At 38.5% G+C, this 17,279-nt stretch overlaps 1 protein-coding gene and 1 long non-coding RNA gene across 5 annotated transcripts in view; one reads left to right on the top strand and one right to left on the bottom strand.

The window, feature by feature from the left end:
• Positions 1-17,279, top strand: part of LOC106945223 (uncharacterized) — a 65,279-nt gene that overhangs the window by 24,835 nt on the left and 23,165 nt on the right. The gene's annotated exons all lie outside the window — the stretch shown is intronic.
• chrm2a (cholinergic receptor, muscarinic 2a) overlaps positions 1-17,279 on the bottom strand; it is a 76,978-nt gene that overhangs the window by 42,841 nt on the left and 16,858 nt on the right. Inside the window, exon 2 of the mRNA XM_015028747.1 lies at positions 2,438-2,588. Within this exon, the coding sequence (XP_014884233.1) occupies positions 2,438-2,446 (9 nt within the window). The 5' untranslated portion in view covers positions 2,447-2,588. The remainder of the gene's footprint in view (positions 1-2,437; positions 2,589-17,279) is intronic.

The raw sequence follows: 17,279 nt of genomic DNA, 5'->3' as shown, positions 1-17,279 counted from the left end.
CTTAAGTGACTTTCTTAGTCTGGACCTAAATGCACTGGGGAAACTGACAACACTGAGAAATAAACAGTCAATGTCTAGTCTTGAGTGTTGGTGTGCTGCTGTGAAAAGTGGACTAGAATATTTCTGAAGAGGTACGAAGAGAATTCTAAGCATTTTTTTTTTACAATTTGCCCAATATTGTTTTATATTTTTGAACATGTTTCTCCTGCAACAAATATAACTCCCAGAAGCTTTGAGAAATCCCAATGCATGACCCATCGTTGACTTCAAGAGAGCTCCAATCCATAAAAAGCAAGCCTCTGACTAACGTACCTTAAAATTAATGCACCTTAACATCCAAGAAGACTGTAGAGAGCGTCGACCGAGTTGAATTCGGGAGCTTAGCTCAGAAAACGATTGTATTAATTGCCCTGGAGATTTAGGACATGTATATTTATCAATTCTAGGAGTGTACTTAGCTCCCTCATGCTGCAACAGGCTGATGTTTGGTGAAATGGAGCATATGCATTGGCTACCAGATAAAGAGTGAGTGTGCAGTGAACCTATTCTGAGACATTTCTGTGTCTCTTCTCTTGAGTACTTAGCCCCATCATAGTTTCTGACTGTTTTCTCTCCACTCTTGCCTTCATATGCAGGCACTGCTCTCTTGTGTTAGTCTTTGCCAAGAGTTTCTATTTGCTAGAGGCTGAACTAGTCAGACAGTTCATTGGGTTATCATTGAAAAAAATACCAATATAAATCTGGTAAAAATTAGATTAATCTTTTCACTCAGATTCAACAACACGTACACAAGTGACATTAACCCTACTGCAAATGAGACACAGATATGCAGTGAGAAAAAAAAAACTGACACACACACACACACACACACACACACACACACACACACACACACACACTACATAAAATCTCAGTTCAAAGAGCAGCAGCTCCATTTGAGATATGACTCTGGACAGCATCAGTATGATGAAGAGGGAGCGCTCTTGACAGTGTTGTTGGTGGAACAGCATCAAACGGTGTGTGTGTGTGTGTGTACGTGCAGATGCCACATGTACTGATAAAGTCCACACACGACATGATCCTCCAGTGAGAAGTGAGGTTGTTCATATCAAGTGTTTGCTCATAGCTATACATGGTGTTCCCTTTTGTCTGCAGAGATTGTCTGGTGTAGCAGAGTGACATCTGATCTGATGGCTTTTGAAACAGCTCAACCTGATGCACAGTGTCAGGAGCATATGCAAAAATGCTAAATGATCCAAGCTGGAGGAAATATAGTCTTTGAGTTTTTTGCGAATTAATATCGACATCAAGGGAACATGTCGATTTTGAATAAAAATATGTAACCGAAAGCAGTTAAAAGAATATAAATCACTAGAAATGCTCATGGCATATTCTGTTCTTGCTTTTAAAGGGACTGTTTTTCTTCCAGGTGTTTATTTTTAATATGCAAGTTGTTATGCAGAAACCGGGAATGGAACAAAACCCAAATCGAGAAGGGAGTCTTATCCCCCATACGCCAGTGAAACCACACCCGACGAGTCTAAAATAGCTTGTTTGTTTGCTGGACTTTTCCACTTTCACTTGCTAACATCAGCAAGTAACACTTCTGAAATGTTTTCCCACTGGAAATGTTTGGCTCTTCTTAAAATAAGTACAAGCAGATCTCTGAACCATCAACTGACTAATTAAAGCAGAACTTTGGGAGAGGCCCCAGCTGACCTCCAGAGAGAAGGTAACAAAATGTTTGGGAGCTGCTTACTCTATTAGAATATGTTATATTGGGAATATTACACTCATTTTAACAGCACTCGGGATGAAATTCTGAACCTAAAACATTACAGAGTTTGGCCTGAGTGGTAAGCAGCAATTTGTCATGTTTTGTGGAAGAAAGTTAACATTAAAAAAGAAAATATCTGATGTGAGAATGCATTGGTTGCATTCTCACATCAAGCTTTTCTCTGTTTAGCACATAAGAAACCTTTAGGATTTCCACCTCACTTTTACATCTAATGATAAAGAGCTCATTTGCATCTACTGATCGGGATGAGCTCTTGTAACAGCTTTTAAGGGCCAGGTTGATGTGACACACATGCCTTAATAGTGATTCCAGGAAACCACTTACAGGCTAAGTGCATAAAAGAGCAGAATTGGGGTGGAGAAAAGCTGAAGTACAAAACTACATCCATGACTCTTGAAATGAACTGTGCAGCAAAGATTATTCATCATCATAAACATGTTGCTATTTTAGACCTAAAATCTTGCATGATTGTGTACGTAGAGATGTTGTGGATGCCTTAAATATTTTGAGAACAAGAGCCTAATTGGGAAAAGATTCATTTAAAAATTAAAGATGAGGTTGAGTTGATCTCTAGTGGGACTCGACTTGGTCTGAGTGTCGCGAGTTAACAGTCTGTTGCTGTGAAGTGTTTGTACTTACAGAGAGCATTAAGCAGTCCGCAGGGTTTTCTTGTGCTTCGCTGGCATATTCAGACGGCCTGCACTGCGAGTAGCACCAAAGAGACTTTTCTCTGACAGACGGAAACGATGGGCGTATCTGGCTCCAGCTGCATGGTTAATAGCCATGGCCACTGTGAGAAAAGGAGATAAAGCAGCATGAGCAATGGACACATGGACGTTAGTGCTACCTTATCAGCTCTTACTGAAATTTAGATGAAAAGGTTGATACCGCTCTTTTATCTAGCCTCTGAATAATAAACAGCCAGCAGATGGTTAGTTCAGCCTACTATCAACACTAGAAATGAGGACATGGTGAAGTAAGACGATTCTGAGACGGCAAAAAATAGGAATTGTATCATCCGTCTCACAGATGATTACAAAAAGCGCTTTCATTTAGGGAACCGTGGAACACAGCTGTGCAAACTCTAGAAATGCAGTTATTGTTAATTGCGTTTACTGAAATGATTCAGCATGAGTTAGTCCATGTAATTAAGCAGGTAGACGTAGATTTATAGAAAAAAAGAACGAACAGTCCTGCACAGTCAAAATGTAAACAGAAATTGGTTTTCACTTTTTAATAAGTAATTTATTGTTTTATTATTGGAAAAAAGAGTGTATATAGATGAAATAGTTTATTTCATTAGATGTAGGAAATCATATCTAGCCTGCAAAAACACACACTAGTGGTAATAATTGAGAAAAAGTGACGGCAAATAAATATTGACAGGTAATCTTGTTGACCCAAACAAAGTATTACTGACTTGATGGACTGTCTGATACTGGTCTAGATGGTTAAGATATTGTATTTGACAAATTTTTGTGTTTTTGCTTTCGGGCAATTATAAATTTGAGCCAGTAAAACTAATGTGGGATTCCTCAAGGCTCCATTCTGGCACCACTTTTATTCAGTGTCATTTTATTCCTCCTCCTGCAGCAGCTTTAGAGCACAAACTGAGAAATAAGTTGTGCCAAAGCCGAGGAGGGAGAGACGGGAGCAGGTGATAATGGGATAAATCCCTAACCCTAAGGCCGCACAGCGTTGCACTGCATTAAGCCGGCCTGTGCTGGCGAACAGATCCACTGCCATGATAACTTCTCATGACATGTTGCTCTGTGTAGGCACAGGAGCTGTTGGCTCTTTACACAATGTAACTCAATGCTGGGTGGCCTAAAAACTGAAAAAGTTACAGTCGTATTAAAGGTGTAGAAAGCAGACACCAGTACAATTTCAGGTTGAACACATTCAGACTTTGAAGAACTTAACTTTAGTCTCACGTCGGTAGACCGCACATTGTTCATATGATTTCCTCTTGGACAAAATTTGCCTGATGATCTTTGTCTCTGGCGGGCTAATTCATTTATTATCCCAAAGCTGCCAGTCTGATCAGACGCTGCATAAACTTAAGTGTACTTCAGAGTCCTAATCATGTAGGAGGAGGATGTAGAAGCTCCCAGCAATTCTGTTGCAAGATGATGAAAATTATTCATAAAGTTTTCAAAAGATAAGCACTTAAAATATCTAATAGGTAGCTTCGGATTTAAATCTCCTTTTCCAGCCGACTGTTAATTCCCTCATGACCGAATGAGCTGCATTTACTCCTAATTCTCATAGATATCCTTCAGACTGATTGGCTGTTGGGTAGCACGGCCTGAGATGAGTATCTTGTGCTGTAAGCAGTGGATTTACTCTGGATTTAGTGTGTGTGTGATGGTAAGGAAAAAAATAAGATCAAGTTTAGAAAAAAAAAAAAGAACCTGCTCTCGAATGGCACAGCCAGGCCCAAGCGTCTGTCTTTATCTGCACTCTATCACCTTAATCTCCTTCGAGGAGGGCCTCTGGGGAGAGGAAGTCTTATTTAATAAAGCGTCCAGTCTGTGCTGTGGACTGTCATCACTAAAGAGCACTACATGTTTGGTGGAAAGCATCCTAACAAACTTGCTGAAGATGTTTTATACTTTCAATGTTTCTGGGAGAAAATAGAGAAATAATTATCTTTCTTTAGTAAGAATATTGTTTTAGACTGATCTTAATCAAATTCCACATGGATATTACACAGTTTTTTTTTGTACTAAAATGTTCTTTTATGTTTTTCGTTTATTTAAATGGTAGTACCTTTTAAACATTTTAATATTTAACTGAATGCTGAGTTTGTACTCAGAGAGTACATAAAGGCCAGATTGTAGATCGGACAAAAATCTTAATATCTGTAGGAATGTCTCCCAGTGCAGTTCGGACAAAGAGCTTAGTATTTGGAGACATATTTGATGAAAATAAAATTGAGGTTTCTTTTTACCACAATGACAACTTCTACATTTAGGAGACGAGAGAGAAGTTTGGAAGCTTAAGAACACAATCCAGTCTGAAGCACACAGGCGTGTTCATGTTGTGGATGTTGGGATTGGTGCACTTCATAAAATAACTGAAATGAGGAAAGAACTTCAATATTTGAATATTGAAGCAATGTCTCAATACCTCTCTCAAGAAGTTTAAATGTCTTTAAAGCTAAAAACATCCATCTATGTTTGCAGCAGATTGAAAGCTCAATGACAGAAACTATTCTAAATCAGAAAAATTGTATATTGATGAATAGAGGTGATGATTTTGTTTTCAGACATTTACAATCTAAAGCTGCACATCTTAGTGGCATAACATTACTAACGCTGGCAATATTTATTTTCTGCTTTTCCTCTCTACTTGGTTCTTCTGAGATGTTTTCACTAAAACGCTTACATTTTTAAGAGATGAGCCCTTGCGTACACATAACAGCTGAAATGTCTTGTTTTGCAGTCATCCTGTGTCAAACACAAACTTGGAGTGCTGCCGAATTAAAAAAAAAAAGTCCTTGTAATTCCATTAGTTTCTGAGAGGACTGAATACCATTATTATAATTTAGAAAAGCTTTGAAACTGTAAATAATAGTGTTTTTTTGACAGATTGTGTCTTATAAGCTCAGAAATGAAAGGCTTTTGTCTTTACTGCACCAGTTGTTAAAACCTTCTTTACAAATTCCTACAGTAAATATTTCAAAGGTGACCCTCAATATTAATTATTTTCACTTAGTACTCAGGCATTTAAAAGTTTTAAAAGCAAATTTTTCTTTACCATTGAATCAAAAAGCAATTTTAATTAAATGCTTTGTAGCTATATAACATTATCAGGCATGAAAAACTTTTTTTTTTTTTTACTAATGGACAGTGTTTTGAAAATATATTCACACCACCTAAACTATTCAAGTTTTTTATATTACAACCACAGATTTTGATGCATTATATTGCAATTTGAACATTCCTGTTTGCACAGTATGTGGAATTGACATGACAATTTCACCACCATGACAGTGGAACAGTAAAACCCGTGTGCAGTTTTCCTTATGCTTTAGTCATCTGCTACATGTGTTGTTATTCTCCAGGGATATTTCAAAATGTATATTTGTAGAGTTAGTTGGCTTGAAATATTTGTTATTCCATCTGCTTCCATTCAACCAAACATTTAGTAGATTACATTACATTGCAGCCATTTATCAGAGGTAGTCAGATTCTTAGTTGGATGTAGGCAAAACTAATATTCAGCTGTATTTCTGGATTTTTTTTTTTATGAATATGTCACTTTTGGTCAGCAAAGCACAGAAATCTAATACAATTCCATGAAGCAGAGAGCTGAGCAGAAGGACGTGGCATGCAGGTAATGGAAAACGAGGAAAGGTGTTGGCTAGCTCTGTGTGGTATCCACAGAGATGAAACCAGTCCTACCGCTTTTTTTCTTTCACATATCACAACTTCACCTCAGAATACTCCTCTGTGAAATTGCTGTTTTATGTATGATGACTTCCGCATCTCTTAAGGATCTCCCAAAGAGCGCCGTTTTAACCGTCTAATAACAAAAACATGTTCGCACTGCTGCGAACTGTCGAAAGCGCTTTGGAGAGAGCTCATCGAGAGCACGGGCAATAACACGGGCCTTCCATTGTTTCCATTTTTAAAACTCCAAGGGGAGCGTCGTTAATGCAGTTTCCTCGTAGTCTTTGTCTCTTGACTGCAACTGCTTTGCCCCCCTCCGCCGTTCAAGAGTGGGCCGCTGCTTTATTGCAACATCAGCATCATGACAGGAGGCGGGAGGGGTTGCTGATACAAGCCTGGACCTGGTCATAGATCTCAGTGGACATCTGTTCTGGCTTTTCATTATCCGCTCCCAGCTAACATCCCAGCAGGGGGACGTGAGTCTGGATAAAAAACCTCGATTATGTAACCGTCTGAGCGGCTGCCCATGTAAGAGTCGATGCATCAATGCTCTGCTGCCTCTGTGTCTCTTTGGAGTGTCTGAGAATTATGGTTCCAATATTGCGTGTTGATTCATCGACAGGACCTTCTTCCATATTTCTTCTTGTGACAAGAAATCTGAACGCCAACACATGCATGGACAAGTGCCAGCATTTGGTTATCGCTTGTGTTTTTAGTGGGTTGACATTTGAAGACATTTTGCTTGAGCGCTCCAAGTAATCCACACATGGATTCACAGCCTCAAATGAACAAGCGAGAGATTAGTGGATCTGTTTAACCTCAGATCAGAGCGACGAGGAATTAAATCAGAATTTGTTTAGCGATATCTTCCTCTTGTCCTTTCCCCCCAGCAGTTCTGAACTGTTTCCCAACGGAGCGACTCTGAGCTTACAAGTCTCATTATTCGGCTCTGAATGAAAGCAAATTTTGATGAACTGCTTGAAGGGTTTTGTCCTCACAACTCAAACTTAATGAAGCGTCATGAATCATTCTTTTAAATCTGGAATTTGTTCTTACGCCACACCAATTTTCCTGTTTTTATATGTATTAAAATATGTTTTCATCTTACATCTGCAAACATTCCTGTATTATTTTAGATACCATGAAAGTTGAAACTAATTCTGAGTTAGATTTAGAGCCAAACTTTGACTAGGCCATTCGAACTCAAGAATATACTTTGTTGTAAACCGTCTGACCGACCCACAGAGAGTAATGTTTGCATAAATTTCCGGTATAATACACTGAGGCATAATACAGATTTTTAGATTACACTTCTGTTTGTAATCTGAAAATGTAAATTTGAGGATGACAACTTTTGCAGGTCAGTTTAAAAGTAGAAGTTTAATTTTTGTTCGGAGTTGTGAACGTTATTAGGTCCTTTGTGAAAGTGTCGCTGCTCACACTTTCCTTTTCTCTTGAGAACAGAAGACTGTCCTCGTGCCATAAAACACACTTGCAGTATCAGCTGTGATAAATTACTTCTGGAACCTCAGAGGCAAAACGAAAAAGGGAGTTTGAACCAAGACAAATGGATCCTACACTAAATTAAGAATCAGATTTTAATGCTCATTGTGGCCAAATTATGGTTTTAACATTTACACAAAAAGAGGGTAAGTTGAAATTCAATTGACTTGTAGTCTAATTGTATGTAAGAAAATTAGTTTTGGTCCAAAATCTTAGTAAAAATGATATAAATGTTATCTGATGTTTGCAAGGGGGGGAGAATATTTTAGATATAATGTACTTTCATAAACACTTCGGGTAGTTTTGCAGTTATTTATAATGCAAACTTGTCTGAATTCTGTTCAGATCTCCTGATCAAATTAAACTGTAAGGACGACATAACTAAGATACTAAATTATTTGGACTGACTGGAGCTGAATTTCAACTAAACGGCTTTTTTAAGGTCTTTCAGCAACTACCTTTATTCCTGCATTAACTGTACGGTCAGTAGTCTAACTATCCATGTTTATGAGTGTATTCTCTTTGTGCAAACAGTTTTTATGAGCTTGCATAGGGTTTCCCAGTGGAATCATCATGCTCAGTTCTTGCTGACTGGATTTGTTTTTAATTCTGCCAGCTCATTTTAACTTCACCTCTATATATACCGACTTTCATCTCCTCTTCCATTTATTTCAAAATAAAAGGCAAACATCACATCTTGGGACATGAGAACATTATTATTGTACATCTCTAGACAAAAACGTCGCTTTCACTCGACTCAAAATGTCCATGTACATGTCAGTGCAACTAGAAGTCAAACAGTTACACAGTATTTTTATCACAGCAGTTTTCATTTCTTAGTTAAAAGGAGACTAAATGTTAAATTAGCAATGCCCTGTTACTAATTTCTCCTAATGACCTAGCTTGACCTGTGTACAGAGATTTAAGTTAAAGGTCAGATTGCAAGAACAACACCAATATAATATGTAAAGCAGTTTAATTTAGTCAAAAGGTCTAAGTGAGAAGGGTAAAAATATCCTTTATTCTTGTATAGGAGCCCACAGAGTCAATTCCTTAAATCTATAGTTCATCCTTCAAGGACAAAATTCTACGAAAGGAGGAGAATTATTTCTGTGGAAAGAAAGTGCAGGGCAATGTTTCAAAGTAAACAGAGCAAGACTTCTGAGAACAGACAGGCTCATATTAGACTGAGGCAGGGATCAAAGCAAGGCTTGCTTAGATAAAAGGTTCACAGCAAAATGCCCCCAAGAAACAGGGATCAGATGAAAAGTTCTTCGATTTAACAATAATCCTGGAGACGACTGACTGGACCTTTTCATATGGTGCCACTGAGGGTTAGAGTCATACATGTCTGGTAATATACTGGAAAACCGAGAGCATCAAAAAGTGGCTTTACAAGAGACTTTTTTTATTGCAAAAAGGAAACAAATCTGAACTTATGAAGAAGGAAATAAACAAGACTTGCTGCAATGATAATTGTTTCCATGAACTACTCAAAAGATGGCTGTTTTCTTTGACAATTATGGTTTTTACCATTTTTATATCCGAGCTTCAATATGACACTTTATGGCCAAGAGAAAATCTCCAACACATTCTAACTCTCTGAATTGTCTCTGCAAATGTCCTGCTACTTCTTCTTAACAAAGGCTGTTGTGCAAACTATAACTACATGCTAAATAAATCATAAATGCCATTTTTAACTCAGTCGTTCTGTATTAATGTTTTACTTCCTCAGCATTTGCCAAATGGCAGCAGCACTTCAGCACTTATCGCAGTGCAGAGGCTTTTTAGGCATCACGAAAACAACTGCTGCTAGGTTTTATTGAAAAGGAACAGAGCCATTATCGATGGAAAGGTGTGGCAGTATTTACGTCCACTGGTTCCCTTTGTTAGGGTTGCAGGGTTACATTTTCAGATCTTTCGGTACATTATTAATGGATTTTAAAAAAAACCTATAATTAAGCATTGCATGCTTGTAAAGATGCAATCCTTTCTTATCCTAAGTTAATACAGTGGCTATATTGAGTAGATGGATTGTTCTGATGTCTTTATGCTGTGATGGCAGCCAGGATTCCTGATTAACCAGTGAATGGATATTCCAGACGTCTGTCTGCATATTACAATCACTTGAGACACATTCACTGCACTCAGGTAAAATGCACTCACTGTGAGACCACCACCATCAATTGGCTGGACCTCTGATGAATTAGGTCACCTTAGAGTGAATGAATATTTATGCAATCACTTATTTTATGTCACATATTTTTATTTCTGATTATTTTGTAGGAATGTGTTTGTATTTTTCAGGCTCACTTTAAAGTTTTGCAGTTTTTTTTGTAAAAAAAAAAATGTAGCTCACAATTAATTTATAAAAGTAACAAAAAGGATAAACTATCTAAGGGGGTGAGCATGTGCACTATGGGAAAAGTTGGTCTTAACTGACATTTTATTTGGTAAAATTAAGCCCTAATTAAATGAATCCACTGGACAAGCTGATTAAAATGCAGTTTTAGGCAAAATAAAGATCAAATAGGATACAAATCTTCATAAGTGAAACATTTTTCCAATAATTTTTTTTTCTTAGATTCTATTTTAGATTTTAAAGTTAGTGAAAAACAACCTGCATGTAAAATTCGGACTTCAATGAAGTGTTAAAACTTATATTTTAATGGGGAGATACTTGCTAATAAAAAGTAGAACAATAATAATGCCTCATAAACATGGATTTGTGAAGCCTTACTTTTAAAAATCAAACAGTTGTGATATATTTTTTTCAAAGATAAATGTCAGTTTTGCCTTTTTCTTGTGAACCCAATATGACATGTTGGCTCTTTCTTTAAGGTCAGTGTATGATTAACCCCTAGGCTCGCCATTTTTATGCTGATGCTGAACATATTCCATTTAAATGCTGCTATAAAACCTATTTTTGCCTTGATCTAAATGAGAGAACTTCTCTGATAATAATGGTGCAACTAAATTGTGCTTGTTAGTACAGCAGAAGAGGCTTATAGCTGAAGTGGAGGCTAACAAGTTCTTTCTTTTTACAGTTGTTTCACTTGAAAAGCCTTAGGGCTCATCTGTAATTGCACAAGTTTAACAATGAAGTAAGAAGAAATAATTTTAAAGAACGTTGTTACATAGCTTTTTACAGGCCATGAATCAGCTCAGAAATCCCGCTGCAAATCATCTTGCAATCCCCTTGGCGGCACCATTCTGTGGTCTGCTCTAGATTAATACCCAGGCGTTTCTTTGGAATTGATTATTTAACTTTTTTCCCCATTTTCCCAGCGTTACATTTTATCTCATCCCAGCAGAATGGTTGTCACAGAAGTCTTTTGCCGGTGAGCTGAAATCCTTCAGAGCAGGTATGAATAGAGGAAAGTGGTGGAGGGGCTCCTTCACTCCTGCACTCCACTGATAACTTCAACATTTGACCACGCATTGTGTTCAGGCAGCTGCTTTTATGAAAGCATGCAGCGATGCTTCCGCCCAAACAGATATTTGTTCTAAATTGACTTTGAGTTTCTTTTTTCAAAGGAGCGAAAACTCCTGGAAAGGAAAACAGACGGCGTGTGGCTTCCAACGACCCTGATTGATGAGCTTCCGTTATCGGCAATCTTATTTTGTTTAAACAAATCGAAGCGGTCGTGCTGAACAGGAGCTGAGTGAATCCTTAACCAGAGCTTACCTCCTATTTGGGACAGATTATTATTCTAGATTGTCAGCAGATTCTATGTTTTAGAAGAACAGAGAACATTCTGGCGCTCAAGTGGCTTTATTATAAATTAGTCATGATTGAAAATAAACATTTCCGCCGCCTGTTGGATGGCACACAGACCTGCTGCTACCAGAAGAAAAAAGATGAAGTGCTTGCATGCTGATTTTCTAACTAGGTTATTGGTCACTCTTCCTGGCTTTCTTGCTCTCCTTTCTTCTATTTCCCCTTCTTCCTCTGAGCCATAAGCATGTTAGTATTTGTTGGATGCCATTTTCATTACGTATTTTCATTTCTCTGAGAGACAACCTTTCAAAAATAGAAAATCGAAAACTGGTGCTCCATAACCTAACTCAGACCTTGTTTCTGTTATCAGTGGTAACAACTAATGAACCATTTCAATACATCTGTCCAAACCCTGTCAACATTTTTTTTCCCCTTCCATTTTTCTCAGCAAAGCTATTTTCTAGTTCAATTTCATAGAAGCATGCTTCTAATAAATCATCTGTTTTGTGGTGAATACTTTGAAATCACCTGATAGGAAGAGAAATTATAAAGTTGATGATTCACTTCAGAACAATCGTTTCAATACCTCCTTGTCTGTATATTTACGTGTAACTACCACACAGTGCAACCTGCAGGAACTTAATGAACATCTGCAAGAAAAATGGGCATTTATATATGCAATGTTTGCAGGCTGGAAAAAGGTGCAAAGGGATGTGAAATTGTCAGAACTGATTACTTTGGGAAGGTGTAAGCTAAATTTAATGGAACAAAAGAAGAGTTCACTCGGTGTATAATTAGTAGATTTGTTTCCACTGACCACAGAAGAGTCCAAATTCACATTTTGAAACTAGATTTACTTAATGGAAACGGGCCAATTTCACATTTTCACAGAATAGGATTAGATGTGTTTTTTTTTGTTGTTGTTGTTTTTTTTAATGTGATCAACAACCGGATGTTACTACAGATGGGAAATACGAAAAAGAAAACAGGAAGTAGTACGAGGATGGCTCATCACGTAGACAATCTTATTCACACATGATTTTCTTTGCATTTCTTATTTAAGAGACACCGAAATAATGAAATTGTATTTTTTTGTCAAACGTTTGCACAGCTACTGCTGTTTCATATGGTTTAGCTCCCATTAGCTACTGCTACATTTTATTTGTTTGTTTTCCTCCACCTTCCTGTTGAACGCAGAATGTTAATCCCAAAGACGTGTTTGTCTGGATGAATAAAGGATTTTCCTGCAATGTGTCTGAGCAGCACTCAGAAATATCCAGTCCACAAAAGAAGAGAACAAACTCGGAGACAGCGAAGACAAAAAGCGCCTGTAAGACTCCGCTGAGAGTCGGTTGGGCTTTGTGCGAGAATTGAGTCATAAATTATGAACGTGGGCAAGTGACGGGACACAATGAATCTCTGGAGTTTGGTTACAGTAAATGAGTGGGATGGATGTTAGTGGAACAGTCAGTAATTTTTTACCATAAAGATTACATTATAATAAATTAACTCTATACTTTGAAAAGAGAAAATCACCATCATCCATTTGACATTTTGCCTCTTTTTATTAATTCTTCCTGCACCCGCTGACATTTTACATTGAGCCACTATGGGTTAAGCACCTCTCCTGTATGAAAAGCCACTTGCTAAAAAGAATTATGGGTGACCGATTAGCTTGGCGTAATTGGAAACCGATTGACTTGGCCACGTCACACCTGGTTTCATAACATTTTACATTCCCGTTGCAGGGGGACGCATATACAGTAAGCAGCTCCAGAGGAGCAGAACCTTTTCATGCTCGTGTTTTTAGTGAGGCAGAAAATGGCGTGGCTGAAGCCGCGTCGCCACAGCAGATCTGAACCATTACTTCAAAGAGACGGGGTGGAGATGATCTTTGCATGATGGATGCAGCTCTGCTGGCTGCGGACGCCATGCAACGACGGGCCGCACCTATCTACGTTTCATGCTTCGCTGCCAAGCAAACTGCTACTCAAAACAAAACCGACAGCTCTTTTATCCACGATGGATTTCTGGTTCTTCATTATGTCTATAAAAAGTGTTGACATTTGAGTTATAAATGTTGCCCATGTGTCCACCAGGTTTAGGATAAAGGATTCCCATTGAAGCCAAAGGACTGTTGAATTATGCAGTAGCTATGCGTTTCAAACTGGGGTTAGTCTGGAAGTTAGTAGTTGGAAATGTTAGAATGTACAGTGTACTGTAATTTGTTTAGATTTTATGTAATAGATTAACACACAAAAAACAAAGGTGGCAGGATTTTGCTGTTTTCTTATGAATACAAATGAAAAAAGTGGGGAATATGTATTTAGTCCCCTTTACTTTGTAGGCACCAAATAAAACCAAATTCAAAAAGTACTTCTAATCTCAATTTAGGTCAGCACAATGTTTTATAAATGTTTTCCTGTAATATAAGTTTCATGTATGTGGATTGCATTTGATTGTGTTTTCTTACATCCACTTTTATAATAACTAGGTTGCCAGCTCTGGTGAAAGTGATCCGCTGAGACAGATGTCTGCATACAGAATTTAGGACGATACTCTTGGCTGGCATTTCTTTTTCATGTCCCCAAAAATCATTTTCTTTGTCATATTTGCAGTGTGCAGCATTTCTGCATCAAGTTTCATCTCTTTGTTTTTAGCACTATAAACTATTTGCTTCTGTTTTTTGTTTTTCAGTTACTGTGTGTTAATTTGACTGTTTTAATGCGAATAATCATAAAACCGGTGCACGGCGTTTTAATTGTTTTTGTTTTGTTTTTTGTAAATTGTCCAGAACCAAGTAATAGTTGCAGTTCTGGGTAACTTTTTTCAAAGAGTAAAGGTGAAGCTGTGACTGATTATCTGCCACTCATCTCCTTTGTTTTAAACGGTAAAAGTGTTGCTAATCCTTTTATCTGACATTTCAAAGAAAAACATCTGGAATCTAAAGCAGCAGCTGGAAAAAAACTGGATTTCGTTTTTGGGCTCATGACAGCTGGCACCAAACTTGGTTCAACTTATGCTTAGGTATTCTTCTTCCTAAAATCTTCAGGAATTAACCTTAAAAGTTTTGTAATAATTTCTAAATATAAATTTATTGGTTTATTTTAGGGAATTACCAGCAATTCCTTACATGACATTTTCCCAAACAAGCCTTTTTTTTTGTTTTCTTGCAAACAGTTGCTAACCAAACTATTCACTTGCACTTTTCAAGCCACTGTCCGAATATCGGCTGACAGTTTGTTGTGCACTTGGAAATGAAAGGTAGATTCACACCTCCCAGCCTGCTGTGACACAAAGTCAAAGTGAAGTAAATTTCACAGCAGTAAAATCCACACACTGGCCAGATTTTTGTGACTATGTGAGCCAAAGGAGACATTAAGACTTCCAGTGAAATGATGGCGCCGGACGCACAACAGAGAAAGTTGGAAAACAAGCAGCAGAAGAAAAAAAATATATATATAGTGAGGTGAAATCTACCCATTTCTTGATTTGGAGAACTTGTCTCTTAGTGAAAACGCACACAAAGCAACTGCAGCGTGTATTCAGTTTGACTTTCCTCTTTCCGGAGGCGACGTATCAGAAGCCAGCTCATCATCTCCTCCTATGAGTCTGGAGGAGAGCATGTACATCTCAGAGCATTTGGAGTGGAGAGCATCTGCAGACTTTGAGACCTTAAGAGTGGCTTCAGCAAGTCAATACTGATTTAAATGGTCAATATGCATTTATATGCTGCTTAGGAACCAATCCTCAGAGCTGTTTGGATAAGGCACCATTAAAAACAAATAAATCCATGTGCAAACATCAAGGCCAGGCTAAAGATCCTTTTACCTTTTGAATCTATCCACATTTTCTCATGGTGCAACCACAAACTTTGATTGTTTTATTCCAACTTCAGCGACTTATCTACATGTTTTGTGACGGAAGTTTTAAACAGGACGATGGTTTTTTTTCTCCAACATAATGTGCATTTGTTCTAGCCACTCTTCCATTTGTGGAGTGCAGAACTAGTTTGTCTTTTCGATTGAGTCCATGCGATGTGTGCATCTTTACACCACCTCCAGAGTGACTGGGACTTTTTTCTGATGAATGCCATTCTTGTGCTTGTCAGTTTAGATAGACAATCATGTCTTGGTAGATTGTTCCACACTCTTTGGCTTCAGATGATAGATGGGTCGGTGCTTAATTAGATGTTAAAAGGTTGGAGTATTACTTTACAACCTAAGTTTATGGTGAATTTCTTCACAACTTTCTCGTGTTCTTTGGTTTTCATGATGCTGTTTGGTCACTAAGGCTTTAACAAAGCCTTTCAACAAGCAGCTGATTTATACTGAGATTAAATTACTCACAGATAGACTCTATTTGCTAATGAGGTGACTTCTGGAGGCAGTTGGTTGCTCTGGGTGGCATTTAGAGTGGTCGGAGTGAGAGGGGCGAATAGAAATGCACATCACTCTTTTCAGATTTTCATTCGTAAAAATATTTGAAAATGTGTGTATACTTTTTATTTCACTTCAGAGTTTCCTATTTTATGTTTTACGTCTTTGACGTGAAATCCCAATAAATTGCAAAAACATTTGTGGCTGTAATGGAATAAAATGTGAAAACCCCTAAAAGGACATTGCTGTTTCCCAAACATCCATTATGGTGGAGCTTTGCATTAGGGTTTGCCTTAGGAGCTGCATTTCCAACAGCCCTAATTCACGTTCAAAGCACTCACAATTGATTACACATTTAGTTACAGAGACATGAGTGGGCAAAGACGATAGCAACTATCTCTGCGATGGGGGCAAGACATGCACGGCTGCTCAGCGGTCTTTGGATAGGCCGAGACTGACAGCAGGAACGTGGGAACAACAGAATTGGGAATCTCCTCTTCTTCTTCTATGTACGTCAACCTGGGTCATTGGCACGCCAATCCGCACTCGGCCGACGGACAGACGCGCACACCTCTTCATGAACAGAGCACATCTCTTCCTGTCAGATCAGACCATGGGGGTCAATGGAGGTCAGAGTGGCAGAGTAGGAGCAGGCAGACAGCTTGTCAGTGCTGCTGGCAATCAGATGGATGGGCCAATACTTCAGGGATCCAGCATTTTACTTTCCTTATTAACACGCTGTACTACTGCAGTTGGACATGTCCTAATACGCTCATTCTGGTTGCATATTTACAACAAACATGAAAACGGCTCCGTCACAAATTCCCTGATGAGTAAATTAGAGGGTTTTTTTTGTTTTTTGTTTTCGTGACACTAATCGCTCTGCAAAACATTTCAGCTCCCAAGTCTCATTTCGGGTTCTCTCCCTGCTATTTATTTGACTCTATTGGCTCAAGCTGATGCATCCATTTGTCACTTGTCTGTATCTTGCTGCAGAATCTGATCCCACGGTTCACATTAACATGGCTTTTCTAGGACAGCGGTTCATTACCGAGGCCCGGCATGGTGAACCACTCCATTACCACTCTGCAGATGGAGACCGAACATGGTGAGCAGAGGGGAGATGGGAAGACGAGCGGGGCAAGGGTATGGGATAAGCGGAATGATAAAGCAGAGGGTGGGAATATGGAAGAGTGAATGACGGATGTCAGTGTGGGAACCGAGGGGGAAACGAGGTGACCAGATGAATCACCGGCCGGCAGATAATTGGACGAGCTGCACTCAAGGGAGCATCGCTGCGCCATGAAAAGTGACACCATGATTTGCAATTAACTGCAAGAGGTGGAATGGGGATTTTGTTCCCTTTGGATTTCTTCCAGGAATTTCATATCTGACAAGATGTTTGCTGTAATGAATCTGTTGGGCTGGAGGAAACATAATTATCGTTTAACATATGTGACGGTGCTGCTCTGTAAGGGCTA

Source organism: Poecilia latipinna, unplaced genomic scaffold, assembly GCF_001443285.1.
Source record: "Poecilia latipinna isolate Pla-1442-1.1 unplaced genomic scaffold, P_latipinna-1.0 Scaffold9, whole genome shotgun sequence".
NCBI lineage: Eukaryota > Metazoa > Chordata > Actinopteri > Cyprinodontiformes > Poeciliidae > Poecilia > Poecilia latipinna.
Note: the sequence above shows the minus strand (reverse complement) of the source record. Positions and strands in the feature narration are given on the sequence as shown.